The following is a 20,291-nucleotide window of genomic DNA, read 5'->3' on the forward strand; positions in this document are numbered from 1 at the left end:
GTAGAAGAAAGTCACTGACACACATGAACAAATCCAGAGTAGGGTCACCAAGATGATGAAGGAAAATCAAGAGAGAAATGGCTTTGTTCAGTTTCCAGAAACAAAAGCTATTGTTTCTGCTGCCTTCTTTAGCTGCTTAGCAAGACAGTTTTAAGAGAATGGAACCCACCTCATCTGAGGGGAATGCATGGTAAGAGATGATAAATGTTGTTTGCTAAACAGTATTTTCCAGTGGCGCATGGAGAGTCCTGAGATTTCCCCCTGCCAAGCCATGTCAAGGTCAGATATTAGAACAGGTTGCCTGAAGAGATTGTGAAATCTTTATCTTTCAAAAGTAATACAGCTTCGCATGTCTGTGTACAATCTGATCTGTACTTCCACTCTTAAAATTTGTTTCCTTGGACTCTTGTTGACATACCTCTTCTGTTATGAACAAAACAGCCTGGCTGGGACACTTGGCTCGACCTAAGTACTGACATTGAAATGTTAATTAGCTAATCGCCCCTGGGAATCACCTACACCCCCACCCAAACTAGGACTAGGATGCAAAATAAGCCAGTGGAATCATGGGAGGGGGTTTTGGGGATGAAAAACACCCCAAAATGAAAAAGAGGGGCACAGTGGAGGGGGCTGGATGGGTGTGTTGGTTGGGGAAAAGGGACCCCATCCCTAGTCTATGTTTAACCTGTCACTATAACCTGCAGAGGATCAGATTGGACTGGGCTGTGGGAAGCAGGCACAAGGAATCAGACACTCTACCTGGTGTTACCAGGAGGGAAGGAGAGGGATAGCTGCTGCGGGATCTCAGCAGCAGGCTCTGCACATCCCCCCACCCTTCGGCTACCAGTGTGCCAGGAGAAAAAGAGAGAGGACGCTCTGCTGATCGGGACTTCAGATACAGACTGGACACCTCTTCACCTCTGGCTACCAGTGTGCCACGGAGACTCCAGGGACAGACTCTGTACGCCTTCTCGCCCTTCAGCTACCGGAAGAAGCTACAAACACCCCCCCTGCCGAGCTGACTTTTTAATAAAGAGTTGAACACTAATAAAGGCATAAAACCTGTTCATTTCATCTTCTTTTTTTCCTCATGTCCCTTTAATTTTTAATTTATCTGTCTTTTAAATATTATAAGATAAAAGGTAACAGATACCAGATCAGATGTATGTATATGCTAAGCAGGCCGGAGCAGCGGGTTTCTGTCTTGAGGGAGAAGTTGGTTGTGCATGTTTCAAGCAGGAACTTGTTCAGTGATGAAGCTACCCTTGTTATATTACAGAAATTGAAAGCATCAGCTCGAATTTTGTCACTTCCCTTCTGAGTTCACTTAGTCATGATGTTGCAAGAGATCTGTACACTGCAAGGGGGTGTTTAACATTTGTAGAAATCTATGCTTTTAAGAACCCAAAGCTTTCTTTGGCAGTTGTAAAATCAAGCAGATTAAACATTTCTCTCTGTGGGGCAGTACTGGCCTGTTGTTGCAAATCTAAGAAGTGAAACTGGGCTACATGGGGTGTCTCTACAGTTTTGGTAAAATTTTGCATTTACTGATGCTACAACATATGTTTCAACATTTAAGTAAGGCAGAAGTAATAAAAGTGCCTAAAAGGAAATTTAGGGTGCCATGCAGTGACTAGGAAAGCACAGCAGGCCCTTTAAGAAACTTCAGCTTTTTTTGTCAGCCCACATCAACTGCTGTGCCCCACAGAACTGCTAAAATTGGAAAAAATACCTTTTAGATCATCAAGTCCAACCTAGCATCACCATGTTCACCAGTAAATGAATGTAGTTTGTCCATGTAGTAGACATGGTCTCAAGTACCATATCCAGATGTTTTTTGAACACTTCCAGGTATGGTGATTCCACTCGTTCCTTGGGCAGCATGTTCCAATGCTTTACAGCCCTTTCTGTGAAGAATATTTTCATAGCATCTATACTAAATCTTCCTTGGTTCAGTGTAAGCTCATTTCCTCTCATCCTGTTCCTTGGAGACAGGCCCCACCTGGCTACAGCCTCCTTTCAGATAGTTGTAGACAGTGATAAGGTCTTACTTTATGCCCAGTTTCTGAGAGTGAATGCAGCTGACCTATTTGATGATATTGATGATATTGATGGTGTTAACTTCCCTTTTCACTTCATTGTGTGAACTTGCTCCTTTGAACCTCTGATGGAATTGTGACCTGATAACAAAGTACAGGGTGGCACATTTAGCAGAGTGAAAACTAGTCACCTTCAGTCTCTGACCTTCTTCCAAGATTAGATAGTATTGCATAAGTAAGTGTAGTTGCAGCTTTATTGTTTCAAAATGCAGTGTCATGCTTGCATAGATATTTGCGGTATGGTCTCTGACAAAAGTAGCATGGGAGTAGTTTGCTTTTACTTGTTTCTTACCACGGGAAAAAAAAAAGTACCGTTGAAAAGGCATTGTAAGAACTAAGCCAGAGGGGAAGAACAAGTAATTTTTTGCTAAAGCGAGTAGGAATGTAGGAGTTGAGTCCATATTCACTCCCAGGTAATTGGTAATCCTTGTATGTGTATGGGATGTCCTGAGGTAGCCTCTGGATTACTACTCCCTTGGCAGTATCTATGCCAAGAAGTCCTTTTATGTTAGTTTGGGAGGTTTTTTGTGGGTTGGTTTTTTTTGTTGTTTGTTTGCTTGTTTTAGTTTGTTTGTTTTGGGGGTTTTTTAAGGTATTTGTCTCTTATGCTACCACTTTGCTTTGAAATGCTGCAGAAGACTAATAAATTAGATCTGGGGAAAAAAAAAAAAAAGATTATGATTGCCAGCAAAACTTTGCTGTTGTGGTGATGGGTGAATTTCTCCTTAGAACCAATCTACAAATTAATTGTCTGAGATACACTTTACTCAACTTTTAATCATACCCTTTTCTTCCAATGTGGGTGTGAGCATAGGTGTAACTGCTTCAGAATGGAGATAAAAGTGCCACAATCATATCTGCAAACTGTGGTTGCCAGGAAGAAGAGTTGTTAAACGAACCCAAAATTTGAATTTAACTAATGTAATTGACAGGTTTCAAAAAGGATTTTGTCCTCAAGGTTAGATTTGGGCAAGTCCAGGCTAGGAAATTATACCACACCACTCAGGAATAACAACTAAGGTTATTTAAGAAAAGTAAACTTTTCTAATTTGACTCATGTTGTCTTGAAAGCTTTACTGCTTTTCTGCTTTAATGTGATGGTTCCCAGATTTCAGCTATCACCGTTAGGTCTTCAGTGTATTGAAACTATTTCAGTTTTCTCAGACTTGTCTGTTCTCTTCTTTTCTCGTTGCTAGTATGTATTATGGTATTCCAGTTTTCACCTCTTCCTCCTTCTTTTCCATTTTCCCCTGAATTGTGAACATCCTTACTCATGCTGATTTTGGGGACTGAGCTATGATTACCTGTGTGAAGGTGCTTTGTTTTCACTTTCAGCCCTGCTGCAGTTTGCAGCAGTGAATACAGGTGGGATCTTTGCTTTGTTACATACATTGTTAGTGCAAAAAGCCAAGACTTCCCAATTCATTACCTCTTTCCTTGATAGTCTTTATTATTTGATAACTTGATGGGCTAGACCACAGGCAAGGAGGGTTTGAAGGACATCAATGACATCAAGAATAAATGCTGTCTTGGACATAAATTTCAGCAAAGGCTTTGATGGTTCTTTTGTAAGAAAATCAAGCAGAAGTGCATCACTTTATTTTTAAAGGTGTCTTCTTATCACTCTCTGTGCTGTTCCTTCTCAAGTTATCATAGCAGTCTCTTTACTGTAATGATTATAATGGTCTATGAAACACTTTATACAGAAAACACACAGAAGTGAAACAAAGAGTTTTAAATCTACTATCAAAAAGCTGTTAGAGGAATGTTCCTAATAACAATTTTGAGTCAAAATTTGGAACATATTTGGAATTTATTTGCAGAGACCTGTTCAAAAAACCAACAATTTTCAGGCATTTATATACACTATAATATTCAAGATTTTTTATTGACACTCTGAAAAATCTGCCTTACTTATTGCATCAAAATATATATGGTTTGTTTCTTTTAAGTACTTCCAGAACATTTAATCTCTTTTTTTTTTTTTTATGGATAACCCAAGTTTTATCCAGCTAAACAGTGCTTTATTAAACTTACTGTCCTGGTTGGACAATTCCTATTGATTAAGTTTTCTGGAGTATTCTCAACTATGAAATAGGTCCCTTACTGCATCTGCACCTGTACTAGTCAAGTTTTCTGGGATGTACAGACCTTTTGACTCCTTATCTTTCTTTTTCTGTGACTTCTAATTAATCTCTAGTTAATTGATAACCATTGAATAATTCTTTATTAAATTTTGTTCTTTATTGATTAGATTGTCTAAGAGGTATGGGTTCATGGAGTTCCTTTCTGCAGTTGCAGTGACGTAATTTCTCAGGGTCTTCTTCTGGCATTCAGCCAACACAAATCTAAATCAAAATCAGCTAAAATCTCAGTCAGACTTTTTTTTAACTAATCAAATGTAGTTCATTACAAAATTTTTTTAAAATCACATAACTCCTGGTTAACTAAGATACAACCATCAAAATAAATGTATTATACAAATCTACTGACATTGAAAACAAAGTAGTATTACAGTTTACAAGAGCAGGTTACTGTTCTTGGAATTGAAACTGTGGCTATGACATACTTAGTCCAGTAAGATTTAGCTGGAACTCATAAGTGTTTTATCACTGCTGTTTATCCTTTGGAGTTATTTAATATGCTTAAGCAGTGTAGTCCTTATGACTTCTTATGATTTTGTATCTAAACATACAAAATCGTCTTGATTTGTTAACCTGGAAATCAGTTTGTGGATCCATTTAATCAAGTATGCACCTCTGTTTTCTGTTTGGTTTGGGGTTCTTTGCTTTATGACCTACAGCAAACTCTCCTAGCATTGAAGTGGATGTAATGAAGCAAAATCATTTTCAGGAGAGAAAAGATAAATAGTAGACAGAAAATTTGTCCTCCTTCCAAAATTAGGCTTAAATATAATAAAAAACGGTATAGTGAAATTAGTGTTTCAATATTGTTCCTAGGCAGGATCATTGCTCTGCAGAAAAAACCCCGTGTATTCCAAAAAGTAGAGATCTTTGATAAGAAGGTGAGGATTCGTGTGAATAGGAGATCTGGGAGTAGAAGCACCCGAAGAAACTACGGAAAAGAAATGGCCAGTACTATGGCACGTAGATTTGCGGATCGTCATGATGACAGCAGGTGTGAATCGGCCAGGTAGGGAAAACAAAGGACAGCCTGAAGCAAGTAACAAGTTCTTAGTTCTGTACTCAGACGTGAAGACTCAAGCTACTAAGATAGGATAGGGGAAAGTAAAGCACAGGGCTGGTGCCTTGCAGGCATACAGAGAACAGAGACAAAAATCGGTATTGATGATTCACAAACACGTGACAAGATGGAAGACAAAGTAATTTCTGAATCACTGGTGGCTCCCCCGGGATACAAATGGCGCATCACTGAATGCTGTCGGTCTGGACAGCATCTCTTTGTCCCTGGTCATTCTTGGTTGGAGCACTTGGATACCTATCTAAATGCAGGGCACACAGTTAGGACAAATCCTTCTCAATGCCTGTGAGTGTAAGCTAGTGAGTGGGATCAGTTTTGTGTTTCTCTAAACTCAGCTTTTGCTCTTGTAAACATGTTTTCTGTTTTTGTTGTCGCTGCAGTGTCATGGTATCTTTTGTTACAGCCAAACACTGTTGACACCAAAGTAAATACATAAAGCAGTAGAAACAAAAGCTGGCCCACTTACCTACTGTGGGGTACTTCGATTTTGATGATAGTTCATTTTGTGAAAGGTGATTTCCCCAGCACACACTTCTGGTGCAGGAAGCCTTAACTTGTGTTTCTTTGTCATTGAGGAACATGGAATATCTCTGTTTCATCGCAGAAAGTTGTCGAGGGCTGATTAGTTTCTGGATTTGGTGACTTACTCTTTTATCTAAATAGTGGAGAGCTTGACCTGTTCTCCCTGATCTTTGCATGTGCATCCTTAAACACATTTTGCTTTTTTTCCACTCAGGTCCTTGCTACTAATTAGCACTTCAGTCTTCATGGGTTTTGTAGCTGAACACATTGCTATATATTGTTTTTTTTCACACTTTTCACCCTTCATATTATACTTGTGCGTTTTCAGAAAAAGAACAAAAGCTGAAGATGGTCCCCTGCACAAAGTTTTCTCTCTTGCTACATACCTCATTGCAACATCGTCGGGGCAAAATGCCAACATTTGCTATTGTTTCTTAAGGTGGCTCACACATAGAGGCTTAGCCACACAAGCTCTCCTTGTGCAGGGAACAGTGAACATGTCAGGGCACACACCATGAGTGGAGAATGTATTTGCTGTGTTAAAGTATGAATTGAGCAATGAAATGGACATTGATTTTTAATTATTTTTGCACAGAAGTAGAACTATTAAGAATTTCAGGACTGGATAGGTAAAATGTAATTTGAAGAAACTCCTTTTAGATGGATAGTCTTGTCTTGCAGTATTTTGTGGGTTCTAGAACCATGGATTTTATGCAATTTAGCATTGCGTGCTTTACAACGTGCCTGTGCAACTGGCTGGACACTGAACTGGGCAGATTTGAAAGGTTGAGCTTAAATCTTAACTGCAAAATGGTGAATCACAGTGGGTGTGCCTTAGGCTGTGTTTACCTACTTCCTGGGAAGTGTACTGAGGGTGGTACCTACCAACAGCAGACATTTTCATCTTTTATAAGTGTGTGTGACTGAAGGAGGCCAGCCACTGACTCTGCAGATGCAGAAGACCCAGTTTTTTTCTTGACTTGTCAGCAGAAGACCCAGTCTTCATCTGCCTGCTCTAAGTATAAGCTTCTCTTTCTTTTTTCTTGTTGATTCACTTAGGTGTAAGAAGGGAAGAGGACCTATGAGGATTGAATTAATGCAAGTAATTTGTTCGTTTCTGTCTTGTACAGAAAATGTATGGTAGCAGTGTGCTTCCAATTCCAAGATCCAGTCTTCACAACTGGAGAAGTGTTTTCTTTCAATGAGCATCACAGAAAGAACTCTTACTTACCTTTGTTTTTCTCACTTGCACTTTGGTTCAAGCTTGTAAAAGTTTAGGTTCAGTAGATAGCCTCTACTAAAGGTAATGGGGGCAATAGACAAAAGTTTTAAATTTGATTATCTAAAGGGATTTTTTTCCTCCTAAAACCAGTAGATTTTCCTTCTTTAGTATCTTTAGAGTGGGAGTTACACATTTTGCTGGGATGACTTCCCACATGAGGACTTGCTGCCAGCAGGCAGAGGTCTCACAGGTCACAGGAAGATCTAGATTGCTAAAACAGTGAGGGGACTTTTCTGACATTTTCTTAACCTGGTGATATTACCACAGAGACAAGCAGAGGCTTTCTTGTGTAATGGCACATTATTGAGATAGGTGTTCTGCCTGATGAAATCTAAACCAGTCCCAGGAGCACTGGTGGGCATTGCTTTGACAGGTGTGCTTTGTCTGTGTTCGTTGTACAGGATGGTGATTGCCAAGGCGTGGGTTCTAAAGAAGCATTTTGATGGTTTTCCCCAAACCAGTGACTTTGACCTGAAAAATATAGAGCTACCAAATCTAAAGGATGGAGGTGAGCAGAGTGCTACCTTTACTACTAATTTTTCTGGAGGTTATATGCTTGCTGATGTTTGCCTGTGGATCTATAAAATGGGATGTTTCTCTTTGAATTTCCAAAATTGCTGGCTTACCACAAGCCATGCACCTTAACAGAGAAGACAATTGCTGAAGAAGTACACTGATGGAGTTGGTTGTTTCAAAGACACCTTGCCTTCTGGTAAGGCCCTTAGAAGCAATGATTGAATTCTAAGTCCATTGCACTGCAGTTGTGGCATTCCTTTCCCAGTTTCATACTGCCTAATCACCCTTGCTGCTTGATTAAAAAGGTATTTGAATGTGTTTGCAAATGGAGAAAATTACCAAACTGATATGGCCTCAAAACTGACAACCAGAAGGAAAACAGAATTTGTTCAATGAGAAAGACAAGAAGTGGACTGTGACTCAGACCCAGTCAAGTAACTGTATTAAGTTCCTAACATGTTTTACCAGTAAAATGTTTTTATCTACTTTAATTTGCAAAATCCCTTGGAAAAAGATGGAGAATATGATACCCTATAGGAATTCATTTTCTGTGGAATTTTTCATGCTTATAGAGAAAATACTGAGGATAGTCCTAGAGGAGAGCAGAGTGACTGTACTGGGAATGAGCCTGTAGCTGAAAGACCTCAGGGGTGGAGCCAATGAAGGTTGATTTTTTATTTCAAGAAGTAAGATGGCAAGATTAGTGCTTGCATTCAAAATATTTTTTTTTTTTGACAGTCCTTATCTTATTTGATCTGTTGCAACAAGAAGAAAGGTTGAATATAAATAGAAAAAAAAAAAGACAGTTTTTATTCCTGTGTTCCTCTGTTTTGAAAAGAGTAAGGAATATGATAACTTAGCATCATATCAATAGCAAGAGCAGTTGATAAAAAAAGAATGAACTTTGATTTTTGGTTTCATGTGGACATTTGTAGCATATTTTCTTCAGCTTCATCTCACCACTTGTCATTTACAAAATTTGGCACACTTTAAAAGGGGTGTAGAAGGAATTGTGCAGAAGGATATTAAAGTACCAATTATGTTTACAACTTAAATGTTTGAAAACAGATTTCTTCTTACATTTACAGATACACTTAAAAATTTAATGCCTGTGTGTATTTAAGAATGTGGAGTATATGTTTCCTTCCTATTTTAATCCCTAAAGCAAAAAGAGGCATTCACACTACAATGACACTTTCAAGGTGATGGCCTTCCTTGTTACATTACATGGCTTTTCTGCTCTCTCTCTAGTAATGGGAAAGTACTTACATCTGAGTACATTTCCAGCTAGACTGCTGCAGCACAGACAATGAAAAAAAAATATTAGTAGGTGGAGATGAGCCACTAAAAGTGGTTCATAAATGAGAAATTTAAAACACCTTTAACAATGTCTTTCCCAAAAACTAGTGTTGTTAGAGAGAGTAAAGCGGATTAGGCTACTTCAAAAAGATAAACTAATGCCTTATGTTTAAGGAAGCCAATTAGTTTGTATTTGACCTGTGCCACCCTCTTCTGGCTGAATCATGGGATGACATTTTATGTACATCAAAATTAAATGAGAATTTTGTTTAGGAGTTCTGGCTGCTTGACTCTTCTCTAGAGGGACAAGACACATGCAAAATAGCAAGGTTGAAAATAAGGTAGTTTCCTAAAACTACACTGGAGAAAGTTTCTTTTTCAACAGCATACCAATAACCCAAAACTAATGACTGGAGTAGTTGTTTCTGGTAGGTTTTCCCTAAACAAAGATGGGATATGGGGGTTTTGAGCTGTCAGGAGTTCCTATCAATTTAGCTGAAAGGACTGACTTGTGGAAACTATGCTTTACTGCGCTGTTAATATGCAAGAATTTGCTTTTGTCTTTCATTGCAGAGTTGCTGCTTGAATCAATATTTCTCAGTGTTGATCCTTACATGAGGTATACCTTTTTGTCCTTTCTGAATTTCTGGCTAAAGCACCTCATCTGAATTGCCATTTAAACCTCAAAACAACAGTAAGCAGCACACACTGTTGCCAGAGTCCCAATGCCTTTGTCTGCTTTTTTAAGAATGTACAAGACTGAATATATGAATTACTTACATATATTATGTATGAATACTACATAATACATATATTGAGTTTTGTGAATTACAAGACTGAGTATATGGAGCTGTGTCAGATTTAGGTAGACTTTGGGGTAACACTTCTGCTGCCCTAGACTTTTCTTGGAATCAGCTGTTGTTTCTTGTCATGTCTTCAACTGGCATGCAGTGTACTCAAATGAGACTCCAGCCTCGTAGCAATTCCTGCTTAATTTAACTTAGCAAACTTGCACTTAAGGACACATACTCTTAAGCTGGACATTGCTGATATACCCAATAGGTGGTAGTTGAAGCACAGGGAGACTGGGTGGTTTGACGAGGCATTGTGGAGGCTAAATTCTGAGATAGTTCTCTGGGTCTCAGGCTTCTTATAGTGATGGACCATGCTGGGAAGGTTAATGCTATCATCCCTCCAACACTCCTGCCCAGGATGCCCAAGTACCTGGCTCTGGAAAACATCTGGTTATGCTGTTACAATGACAAGCTATTTGTGATCTGTCAACAATAGATACTCTCTTCCTGGGTCAAACAGTTGCCATTACTTTGTAGTGTGTCTGGAACATTATTAAAGTTGCCCACAGTAAGCTGTGCCTGTGTTGCAGACCTTACAGCCGAAGGATCATGAAGGAAGGCGACATAATGATAGGCACACAGGTTGCCAGGTAAGACCTTCAGTTCCTGTTATCAGTGTGCCTGGCAGATCACAACAGGAATGTGCTGACACTGGAGACATCTGCAGCTCATGTTACCCATCCTAGACTTGTGTCTACATACTTCTGCTACTGACATTCTTACCTGTAACTGGTTGGAATGTGTTTTTCCTCTAATAATCTCTTTTGCCTTTCTGGAGAGCATTTAGACCTATGATAAAATCTGTATGTTTTTTCTGGCGATAATGTCTTCAAAGGCAAATTTTGCAAATATAAAGGACTAACCATTGTACTTGGCACACATTTTGAACTTCACATTTTAAAACCTGATGGGCTAGTAGCTGTCTGTCAGCAGCCATGCATGCTATATACTCCAGTTGAAAATATCTCCACATCACCAAAGATACAGCTCTAGCCAAAGAGTTATAGAACCTTAAATCCATCCTTTTCCCAAGCTTGTGGTAATGTAGCTGCACACATATTTCTCTGTTGTCTTGTTCCTGCTGTTCTGCAGGACATCTGTGGCCTTTGACTCTTGTGTTTCTCTGCAGAAACAGTGAGGATTGGGATAAATTAACAGCCAAGTCTGATGAACAGGTCAACTGTTTGTAATAATTCTAAGCTGCTTATCTAACCCTTTGCAAGACAGTTTTCTTGCTGAGCTAAGAAAGTGGAATTTTCATTTGGCATAGAGACTGCTGATGTGGGTATCTCCCTGATTTTAGATATTGCTTTTTGTTTGGTTTCATTACCCCAAGTGGCTCCATTTTCAGGATCTTCAGCTTTTAAATGAGGTGCAGGTTGTCTGAGAACAGACAACCAATCAGCAACTCCTTGCTGTTCCATGTTTTAATTACATCATCCTCTTTCCTGCATTCTAACATACAGAAACCTGGTCTGATCTCAAACCAAACTGGTCAAAGAGACAGTTGGCACTTGTGTGGGAAAATTTGGTTTATTGTGGGCGGGGCTGAATCAAAAATGATCTTGCCAGTATTTTCCTCATGATGAGGGGTTATAGACATTTCAGGACAGACACTTGACACCTACAGCATCAGCAGTTATAGGTTAAAAATAATGACATGAAATACTATTTTCTGAATCATAGGAAGAATAGAAGAGCCAGTATTGATTTCTAACCTGGATGTGGTTTTGCTTGAGTTTTGTTTGTTTGTTTGTTTTACTTTTTAAACAGGATTGTAGAAAGCAAAAATCCTGCTTTCACAGTGGGGACCTTTGTTGTGGCTGACAGGGGCTGGAGAACTCATTTTATCTCTGATGGCAAAGGTCTACAACTCCTTCCTTCCAGCTGGCCAGAGTCACTGCCTAAATCTCTAGCTCTTGGAACAGTTGGCATGCCAGGGTAAGTGTTGAGATGAAAAGGCAACTATCCCCTGGATTTTGGTGTGCATTTTGTGTTTGTATTGACATTAGTCTTGTTCTACCAGCATATTGCCTATTCACACTGGCAATAAAGGTATGCTTCTGGATGCCCTTGCCCTGTATAGGGCATGAAGCTTGGCCCATCCTTTGGCCCATCAGGGGAGATTTGCCTTGGACATTATTGGGCCTCTCCTTGTGGAGCTGTACTAAGTCCAAAGGAGGATCCAGGAAGAGCTGGAAAGAATTGAGTTCAGTCTGTGTTTACCTCAGTGGAAAGTCTCAAACTTCACTGACACCTGGACTAGTCTGCTTTTACTGATTGGGCTCTCCAGAATCAACCCAAAAATGCAAAAGACAGATGCTGTATCCTGCAGCAAAATAGATGTCATTTGAATTGCACTGCAGCAGACAGAAGCTTTCAAATCTGTACATACTATCAGAATCTCTCAGTCATCTGCTTGCATTTCTTACCTCATTCTCTGTAGTTTTTATGTGAGATCAGGACTTTTTTAGTCATAATGATCTGGAAGGCTTTCAAAATGGTTGTAAAATTGTGTGTGGTGGAAAACATCTCAGATTGCATTTTGGCATCAGTCAAGATGCATATTTTTTCTAGATGTCGTATAGAGGGATTCAGTTAGCTCTTTCAGTTGAGACCATGTGGGAAGCTCTGAGCTTGAATTTAGAAATGAGCTTAAATTTCGAAATTAGAATTCTGTGGGATTCTGGGCCAGTCAATGAGCTACTTTAGTGGTTCCTACAGATTACTAGTGCACTGGTGAGACTTGAAGTACGGTTTCCAGTTTTGGGCCCCTCACTACAAGAAAGGCTTTAAATTGCTGAGGCATATCCAGAGAAGGGCAACAGAGCTGATGAAGGACCTGGAGCACAAGTCTGATGAGAAGCAGCTGAAGAAGCTGGATTTGTTTAGCATGGATAAATGCAGGCTCAAGAAGACCTTACTCTTCTCTACAAGTGAAGTTGTAGCCAAATGGGGGTTCCTTCTCCCAGGTAACAAGTGACAAGACAACAGGAAATGGCCTCAAACTGCATTAGAGGATGTTCAGGTTGGACATCAGGAAGAATTTCTTTGCAGAAGAGGTTGTCAAGCATTGGAAGAGGCTGTCCAGGGAAGTGGTGGATTAACTGTCCCTGAAAGTGCTCAAGAAACAGCTGGATGTGGTACTTAGTGCTAAGGTTTAGTTGAAAAGGTGGTAATTGCTTAAAGGTTGGACCCAGTGATCTTGGAGCTCTTTTCCAACCTTAAGCATTTTGTTTCACGCAGTAGCCATAGCACAGTAGTCCTCTGGAGCAGTGAGCTCATCAGTTCAGCAAGTTTTTCTCAGCCTTTTTATCCTTTTCTGCCAGTTTTGATTTGTGGCTGTTCTGGTTTGAAAGTAAAACCAGTGAGAGACTCCAAGTCAGAAATACAATATATTGGGAAAAGGGGAAAAAGGACAAAAATACATGCAATAATACAAAGGGAAAGGCTACTGACAAAGTCAGAATACAACCTGGCCAGCATGCTGGTAGCAGTCCGAATTGGAGTAGCTGCAGTCCTCTTGGGATGGCAGATGTAGTTGCTGTGTCTTCTCGGAGAACCTGTGAAAAGGCTCCCCTCTGTCTAGAAATCTCTACTTTTATTTAGGTGGGAATGCCTAGCTCCTCCCCTTGGGCAGAGCATCTCACAATGGGTCATTATGAGTCACAAGGTGTGTCCTAAATCACCTCCTTCTCCTGGACAGTGTTATCTCTGAGTCATGTGGCCAGGCATTGATGGGGCTATTAACAGCAGATAAGGAAAACTGCCCTAAGGCAACTCTTATTCAGATGGTAATTGGAAAACATTTTTTTTTTTTTAATCTTGGACAGGCGAGTATAACTTAATCTAGTAGATTAGATTACCAACTGGCGACTTCTGTCTATGTTGGATTTACTATCTCTTCCAGTATGTACTGAGTTGTCGCAGAGTTATCTGTGTTTCTCCTTTTAACTAATGAGCACAATGAAAGCTGTTTCCACCTTAGAGAGATTTCTGTCACAACAATCTCTTTCCCAGCAGTGTATCTGGTTTTTTTCCTGGGATGGCTGTGAAAAAATCTGATTAAGAAGGCTGGATTAAGTTTTGTTTTTCACAATACAGGAAAACTATCTTGTTCTGGTGGTGACAATATTTTGGATTAATGTGGTCAAGTCACGTCTCTTTATCTGTCTTCTGTTTCTCACTGAACATTCTTAACTTTTCTTTACAGCCTCACTGCATATTTTGGTCTGCTGGAGGTCTGCAAGATGAAGCCAGGAGAGACAGTACTGGTTAATGCTGCAGCTGGTGCTGTGGGCTCTGTGGTGGGGCAGATCGCTAAAATTGGGGTGAGTGGCTTGAACTGCTCATACTTACTGCTGAGAAGACGTAGCTGTAAATTAGGGCAACAAGACCATGAATGATCAGTAGGACAAGCATCCCTACATTAGGGTCTTGAGATGGAAAAACTGCTGAAAATGTAGCAAATCTAGCTGGAAGTTTCAGGAGCTCATATGTGACAACAGCCTTACTTTAAGGGTGAGCCCTTCACCCAGCACACTGGGTGTCAGCCTGTATTGTCAGGTCATGTTTATAAATGTTTTTCTCCTCTCCTTGCAGGGTTGCAAAGTGGTTGGCTGTGCTGGCTCAGATGACAAGGTTGCCTATCTGGAAAAAATAGGCTTTGATGAAGTCGTTAATTACAAGACTGTTAAATCTCTGGATGAAGCACTGCGTAAAGCCTCTCCTGATGGCTACGACTGTTTCTTTGACAATGTAAGTTCAGAGAGAAGGCCTTGCCTTGAGCAGCTGTCATTTTCTTTAAACTGTAGAAGGAACTCAATATTGTAATCATCTAATTGAAGTCTACACCAGGATTTCAATATGGAGATCTATTTAATTAAGCAGTGTCTCTATAGGAGCTTACTTGTTTTCTGTTTCCTTCCCACACATATTTCTGCAGCTGACTTGAGCAGTAATAGAAAGAACAAAACACAAAAGGCAAAGATGGATTGTTGGCAGTGTTTATGAATGGAGAGAGAGAAGTTTTGCTTCACTTTCTGAAAAGCATGGCACATTTTGGGAAGTGACAGTCACAGTAATATGAGACTGATCCAGTCCATTCCTGGCCCCACCTTCCACCACAGGCAGTTCTCTTTTATTGCTGAAAGGAGAATGGGTGTGGATGGCTCCACATGTCCAGTCCAGTTGGCTCCTCCAATTCAGCTCTCACAGTCATGGGGGCTGAATTGGTACCTATAAACAAAACATTAGCAAGACCCACTTGCAAAACTACTGGAGCAGCCCTCAGAAAGTTTCTGACATCTCCCAAATGCAGGTGGAATTGATGGGGATTATGTACTGTTCTTGATAGATGTTTGAACGTGAACATCTTGTTTTGAAGGTTAAGAAAATTTAACAGTATGAATGCAGTTAAATCATGTCAGTTCACTTTCAAGATACAGAACTAACCCTGTCTTTTTTGATTTCCTACTATACCTAACATATGTATTATACCTGATAATAATATGATACCTGGCCACAGGGGTATTAGAGGATATACTAGCCTTAAACTGTACTAGCTAGCCTCCCTGGCTAGCTACTCGGTTTAAAGGAAGCCATCATCACCTCTTTAGCATGTCTTTCCTTCAGAAGGCTTTTGCCAATCCAGGGATGAAGGCCATGGTGTTTTGCCTTTCTCTGGCAATTGAAAGGAATGTTTGGTGTCAGGGCAAGGTGCTTGTCTCTTTGGCAGGAATTCCTGCCACTTTGCCTTAGCCTTCCAAATTTCATGTCCCCTGCTGCTAAAGTTTTAAATAGGCTTTATTGTCATGTCCATTCCCTTAATTCTCACTTCTAACTTTTGTGCAAGACAGTTTTCTTGCTGAGCTAAGAAAGTGGAATTTTCATTTGGCATAGAGACTGCTGATGTAGGTATCTCCCTTTTTGTGCAGAGTTCTGCACAGCAGTATATTTTCTCACAGCTTTTCACTATTAGAAGCTTCTTTTCATGCCTGTTCCCTATTTTGGAAATGAAAACCATAAATTAAGATGTTTATATCACCATGATGTAAAAAAAAAAAAATTGCAGACTGGTATGTGGGAAAAGCAGAGTTGGTGCTTCTTAGCACCCTTGGGAGGAGGGATCTATCTGCTAGTCCTGCCTGATGCTTCCAAATCAAGCTTCAGGAAACAGATTTGGAATTAAAACTAATTCCCTATATTCATAACTAATTTTTAGAGGGTGAGATTGAGTCGTCATAGCACTGTGTTAATGCAAGGGTTTCTGCATCCACCAAGTCTTTGGGGTAATGGAAGTTGCTTTCCCTGATTTAACCTATTGGTGCAACAATGCAATGTTGGCAGATTTTGACAGTCAATGCTGAATATTGGATTGTCTCTAATGCTGCACATGCTCTGGTTCTTGTAGGTGGGTGGAGAATTTGCCAGTGTTGCTATCAACCAAATGAAGAAATATGGAAGGATTGCAGTTTGTGGCGCCATCTCTCAGTACAATGACTCTGTGCCTCAGAAAGGTGAGGGTCCTTATTGCGTCTAAAATTATTTTCTCTTTGATGGCAGAAAGACATAACAGCAGTCTACTGTTTAACTTCCCCGTGCCATTTAAGTGTATACATTTGGGTAACTAACTGCTGCTGTGGAACACTGGGACCATGCTCCTTGTGTGTATATGCATCCTCCTTTTTGCACACTGTCGGTGAACGTCGGCTGATTAGGAATAAAGGAGTGGCTAAAATACTTAAAACAGAACTCCATATGGCCCTATGCAAATCTGGATCAGCAGAAGGCAGGTGTGGTGTCATGATGCCATTTATACAGTAGTATGTATTTTAAGATGAGATAATGGTTTTCCCTCAGTTGTTAGATGATGCAGCTTAAGCTTTCTCATTTTTTTTCCCTCAGTAAGATTTCAGCTACCAATAAAACTGCTGAGAAATGTGTCTGAATGAATATTCATTTTCAGTAGCATTAAGTTTTCCAGATGTGCCTTCTAAATAAATAGGCGAACTGATTCTCATTGGTAGCTGACTGGCTTTGGACTGTTAGATTGCTTTAAAAAAATGGAACAGGCTTTTGGTAATGAGGAGACTACCACACATTTTTGTGACTGAGGAAACTGTTTTTCTAGGGTTTATAACTTAAATTCTGAGAGTCAGAGCATGACAGCCTGTCAGGCTTTTAAACAAGGTGTTAAAACAATATTTTTGAGATACAGCTTAAGTCTCTCAGGTGAAGCTGAGGCCACTTTATTTCTGAATTAAATTGTTTACAGAATTGTTTACCTCCACAGCTTTTTTGATCAGGCCTTTTTCTCCCTAGGTAACTGTCCATGAATCTTTGGTCTTTTGTGCTGGAAATTCTCTTTGGAAAAAAATACCTGTTGCTCCTGGCTGAAAGAAAGTGATTCAGTGGTCTCTGCTGGCTAAAAGCTCACTTTATGTGTTGGACTTGCTCTAAATACAAGTGATATTACAGGTGGCTTGCTGGTTCTTTTCTCTTGCAGGGCCATATGTGCAGATGCCCATGATTTTCAAAGAGCTTCAAATGGAAGGGTTTCTTGTGACCCGATGGAACAGCCGCCGGGAGGAAGGTCTGCAGGCCCTGCTGAAGTGGGTCATGGAGGTAAGGAAGGAAGGGGCACTTGTTCATAAGGTGTACTCATACTGCAGAGTCCATCTTTGCAAGAGAGGTGTCATAGCTGTTTAGGTGAGGTCCCAGCATGATACTTTCCTTCTCCCTGCCTTGATCCTAGAGACACTTAAACTATAAAGAAAGTTCAGTATAGCCTGACCCCTTCTGTTTTGAGATGTGATACCAGCTTGTAGGCTCACATATAATCCAGAATACATGTAGGCTTTGAAGAAGCATGCTTCCAGAATACATGCTTCATACCTGTACAGAATAAATTTCCCAGAAACATGCCTCAAAACACTTATCTGATGATGAAGATTTTCATAGTTAGAGTAGTTCCTGTATCTTTCATTCAGTCATTTGTAGTATGGGCCAGGATTTCCGTTGTAGTATTGTGCTGAAGTTACTGGCAAGAATGAATTTATAGTATTGGGAGCTGGGCTTTGAAGGGATTTAATAGGGAATTTCTTATATTTTATTTTTCTAGGTGGAGGCTGAGTTAGTAACCCAGTTCATGGCTGTGAGAAGTTTGTGAGTGTGACCAATAAAGGCTAAGAGGCTCTAGCTTTTAGAAACATGAGGTTTTGGGATGGGTCAGGTTTTGATCATGGGATTTGCAATTCTGTACTTCTGTATGGGTAGAGACAGGCCTGATTTTGGGGAAATGATCCCCTACCTGTCAATTGTTTGAGGACAAAGTAGCAATAAATTTGTCCTGGTATGTTTTTACAGTAGTGACTTTTACTTCCTGTTTTGACTCAAAGCAGGTTTTACAACAAAAGCAGATCCTCACAAGAGCCCACTTGGTTTTGCAGTTATCCTGGTGCATGCCAGCTTGCATGTTTCAAATGAAATACATATGCTGGAGAAAATATTGCTGCAATTTATTCAGTTTTTGTGGATGAAAATTCAGCTATTTTCTTTTGACAGGGAAAAGTGAAGTGCCATGAACAAGTCACTAAAGGATTCGAGAACATGCCAATGGCTTTTATAGGAATGTTAAAGGGAGAAAATCTTGGAAAAGCTGTTGTAAAAGTGTGAAGATCAGATATTTCTGGGAGACTGGCGCAGGAGAATGTGTTTCTGTTAGATGCTTTTAATTCACATGTGAAATCATATGATCAGTATGTTTCAATCATTTTGCTGAATGTTTGGTGATGGTAATTTCTATTAATAATTTGGCTAGTAAGTCTTAGTATATTCCAGTTGCTTTGCTCTTGAAGAAATTGAGAACTGCTTGCCAGAGCTACACAAAACAAAATACCTTAAAATTGCTGAAAATCAAAACTGGAACAGATTAGATAATAGCTTGAACCTTTCTATGAACAGGCTTGTAGCAAGGAAAATCAATTTGAAAAGCTTTGCTAACTGAATGCACATTTAATTTTTACCCATTGATTTGGCCCAGAGCTGTGCAAGGGGGATTTTTTTAACCCGTATCAAGGAGCAGAGAATAAACTTGGGGACTAGCTAACAGCAGTTGGGGATTCCAGCTTCTTCTCTAGCTGGCTTTTTTTTTTGTTTTGTTTTGTTTGTTTGTTTGTTTGTTTGTTTTTCATTAAGCAGTGTAACTATCTCAGTTATTCTGGGAATATGGGAAGGAAAAATAAATCTTTAATGTATACTTTGCTTATGTTATAGTTGTATTTGTGAAACACTCTCACTTCTTTATGGTTAACACAGAGGAGCTAAAATATTACAAGGACTTGTTTATCTCAGCAGATCTCAGTACAGGTGGTATGGATAGATTACTAATTTCCCTGAGAAACTTGTTGTTGTCCAAGCTTGGAGCTGACCTTGCTATAGTGTTCACCCTGGCTCTCCTGGAAGGTGAGATGAATATGATGGCCCTGCTGTATTAAACTGGTGCCCAGCACACACAATGTGCTAGACAATGGAGACACACAGATTGGCAATACGAAATATCTTAGATGTTCTGAAAAATAACAATGACATGTTACTATGGGATACAGACAGGCACTGAAGGTGATTGTGATGCATTTTCAGTCACTGTGGAGGACTTCTTTTTTGGTTTGAAGATTTCATTACTGATCCTTGAAGAGATATCCCAAGCAGCTTTAATATCTTTGCAGTGCCAGGATTAGATGCTCTGTATGTCAACAAAAAGAGAACATTTATTTAAGATATAGATTGACAATACTTGCTGAGTGGACTTGACAAAACATACCCTGAAATGCAGGTCAGCTGACCACTGGGAAGATAATGACTCTTGGCACAAGTAGGGAAGAGATTCTGGTAGCTTTATAGTGTTTTCGAAGGAGAATCAATTGACAATTTGAGTAAGCTTCTGTGCTGTAGTTTTACATTGGCCACTGAGGAAGATCTGTGGTCTAATACCACTGCATATCACATAAAGAAGTAAACCAAAAAAGGGAACTTGTCAGTAGGCTTCAGATGCACCGCATAGAGGTGTGCTCTTGTGTGGTAGCTTTTTGTTGAGGAATTTTCAGAGGGCTTGCAATTCCTAAAATACTGAATTGTTTTAAGTCCAGTGAATTAATTATCTCTTGTTTCAAGTAAAGTGATGATTGGGAAATTAACTAAGAACAGCCACATGGAGTTCCTATCCCTTAGAGTTGCAGAAAGATTTGTCATTTAGAAAAATCCTGGCTCAGCCTGCTTTCTCCTAAAATACTGATGTGTACATTCCCCTTGATGTGTGCAAATTTTATGCTTCATAAATAGCAGTTGATTTTGCAAGGCTGTTTAACCATGAAAATATAATTTTTCTGTGTAAAACCAACACTACACACCTCTGAGCCTCTGAACTTCTCTGGGGAATATAGCTATATCCTCCTGAAAATCCAAGTTTTCTGTTACACATCAGGAACACTGCCACCA

At 39.8% G+C, this 20,291-nt stretch overlaps 1 protein-coding gene across 6 annotated transcripts; it reads left to right on the plus strand.

The window, feature by feature from the left end:
- Positions 1-2,494: 2,494 nt before the first annotated feature.
- PTGR1 (prostaglandin reductase 1) lies at positions 2,495-18,908 on the plus strand. 6 transcript variants are annotated; one of them, XM_085567176.1, is made up of 11 exons: positions 6,803-6,941; positions 7,527-7,633; positions 9,514-9,559; positions 10,325-10,384; positions 11,568-11,735; positions 14,008-14,125; positions 14,397-14,552; positions 16,207-16,312; positions 17,302-17,420; positions 17,917-17,960; positions 18,360-18,503. In XM_085567176.1, the coding sequence occupies exons 1-11, from the start codon at positions 6,925-6,927 to the stop codon at positions 18,367-18,369; spliced, it is 951 nt and encodes a 316-aa protein (XP_085423302.1). In that variant the 5' UTR covers positions 6,803-6,924; the 3' UTR covers positions 18,370-18,503. The 6 variants fall into 6 exon arrangements, with proteins under 6 accessions (XP_085423301.1, XP_021380727.2, XP_085423302.1 ...); XM_085567175.1 differs by lacking the exons at positions 6,803-6,941; positions 17,917-17,960 and adding an exon at positions 2,495-2,512 and having other exon boundaries at positions 18,360-18,908; XM_021525052.3 differs by lacking the exon at positions 17,917-17,960 and having other exon boundaries at positions 6,709-6,862; positions 18,360-18,908.
- The last annotated feature ends 1,383 nt before the right edge of the window (positions 18,909-20,291 follow it).

This window comes from Lonchura striata, chromosome Z (assembly GCF_050655825.1).
Source record: "Lonchura striata isolate lonStrDom1 chromosome Z, ASM5065582v1, whole genome shotgun sequence".
Classification (NCBI taxonomy): Eukaryota; Metazoa; Chordata; class Aves; order Passeriformes; family Estrildidae; genus Lonchura; species Lonchura striata.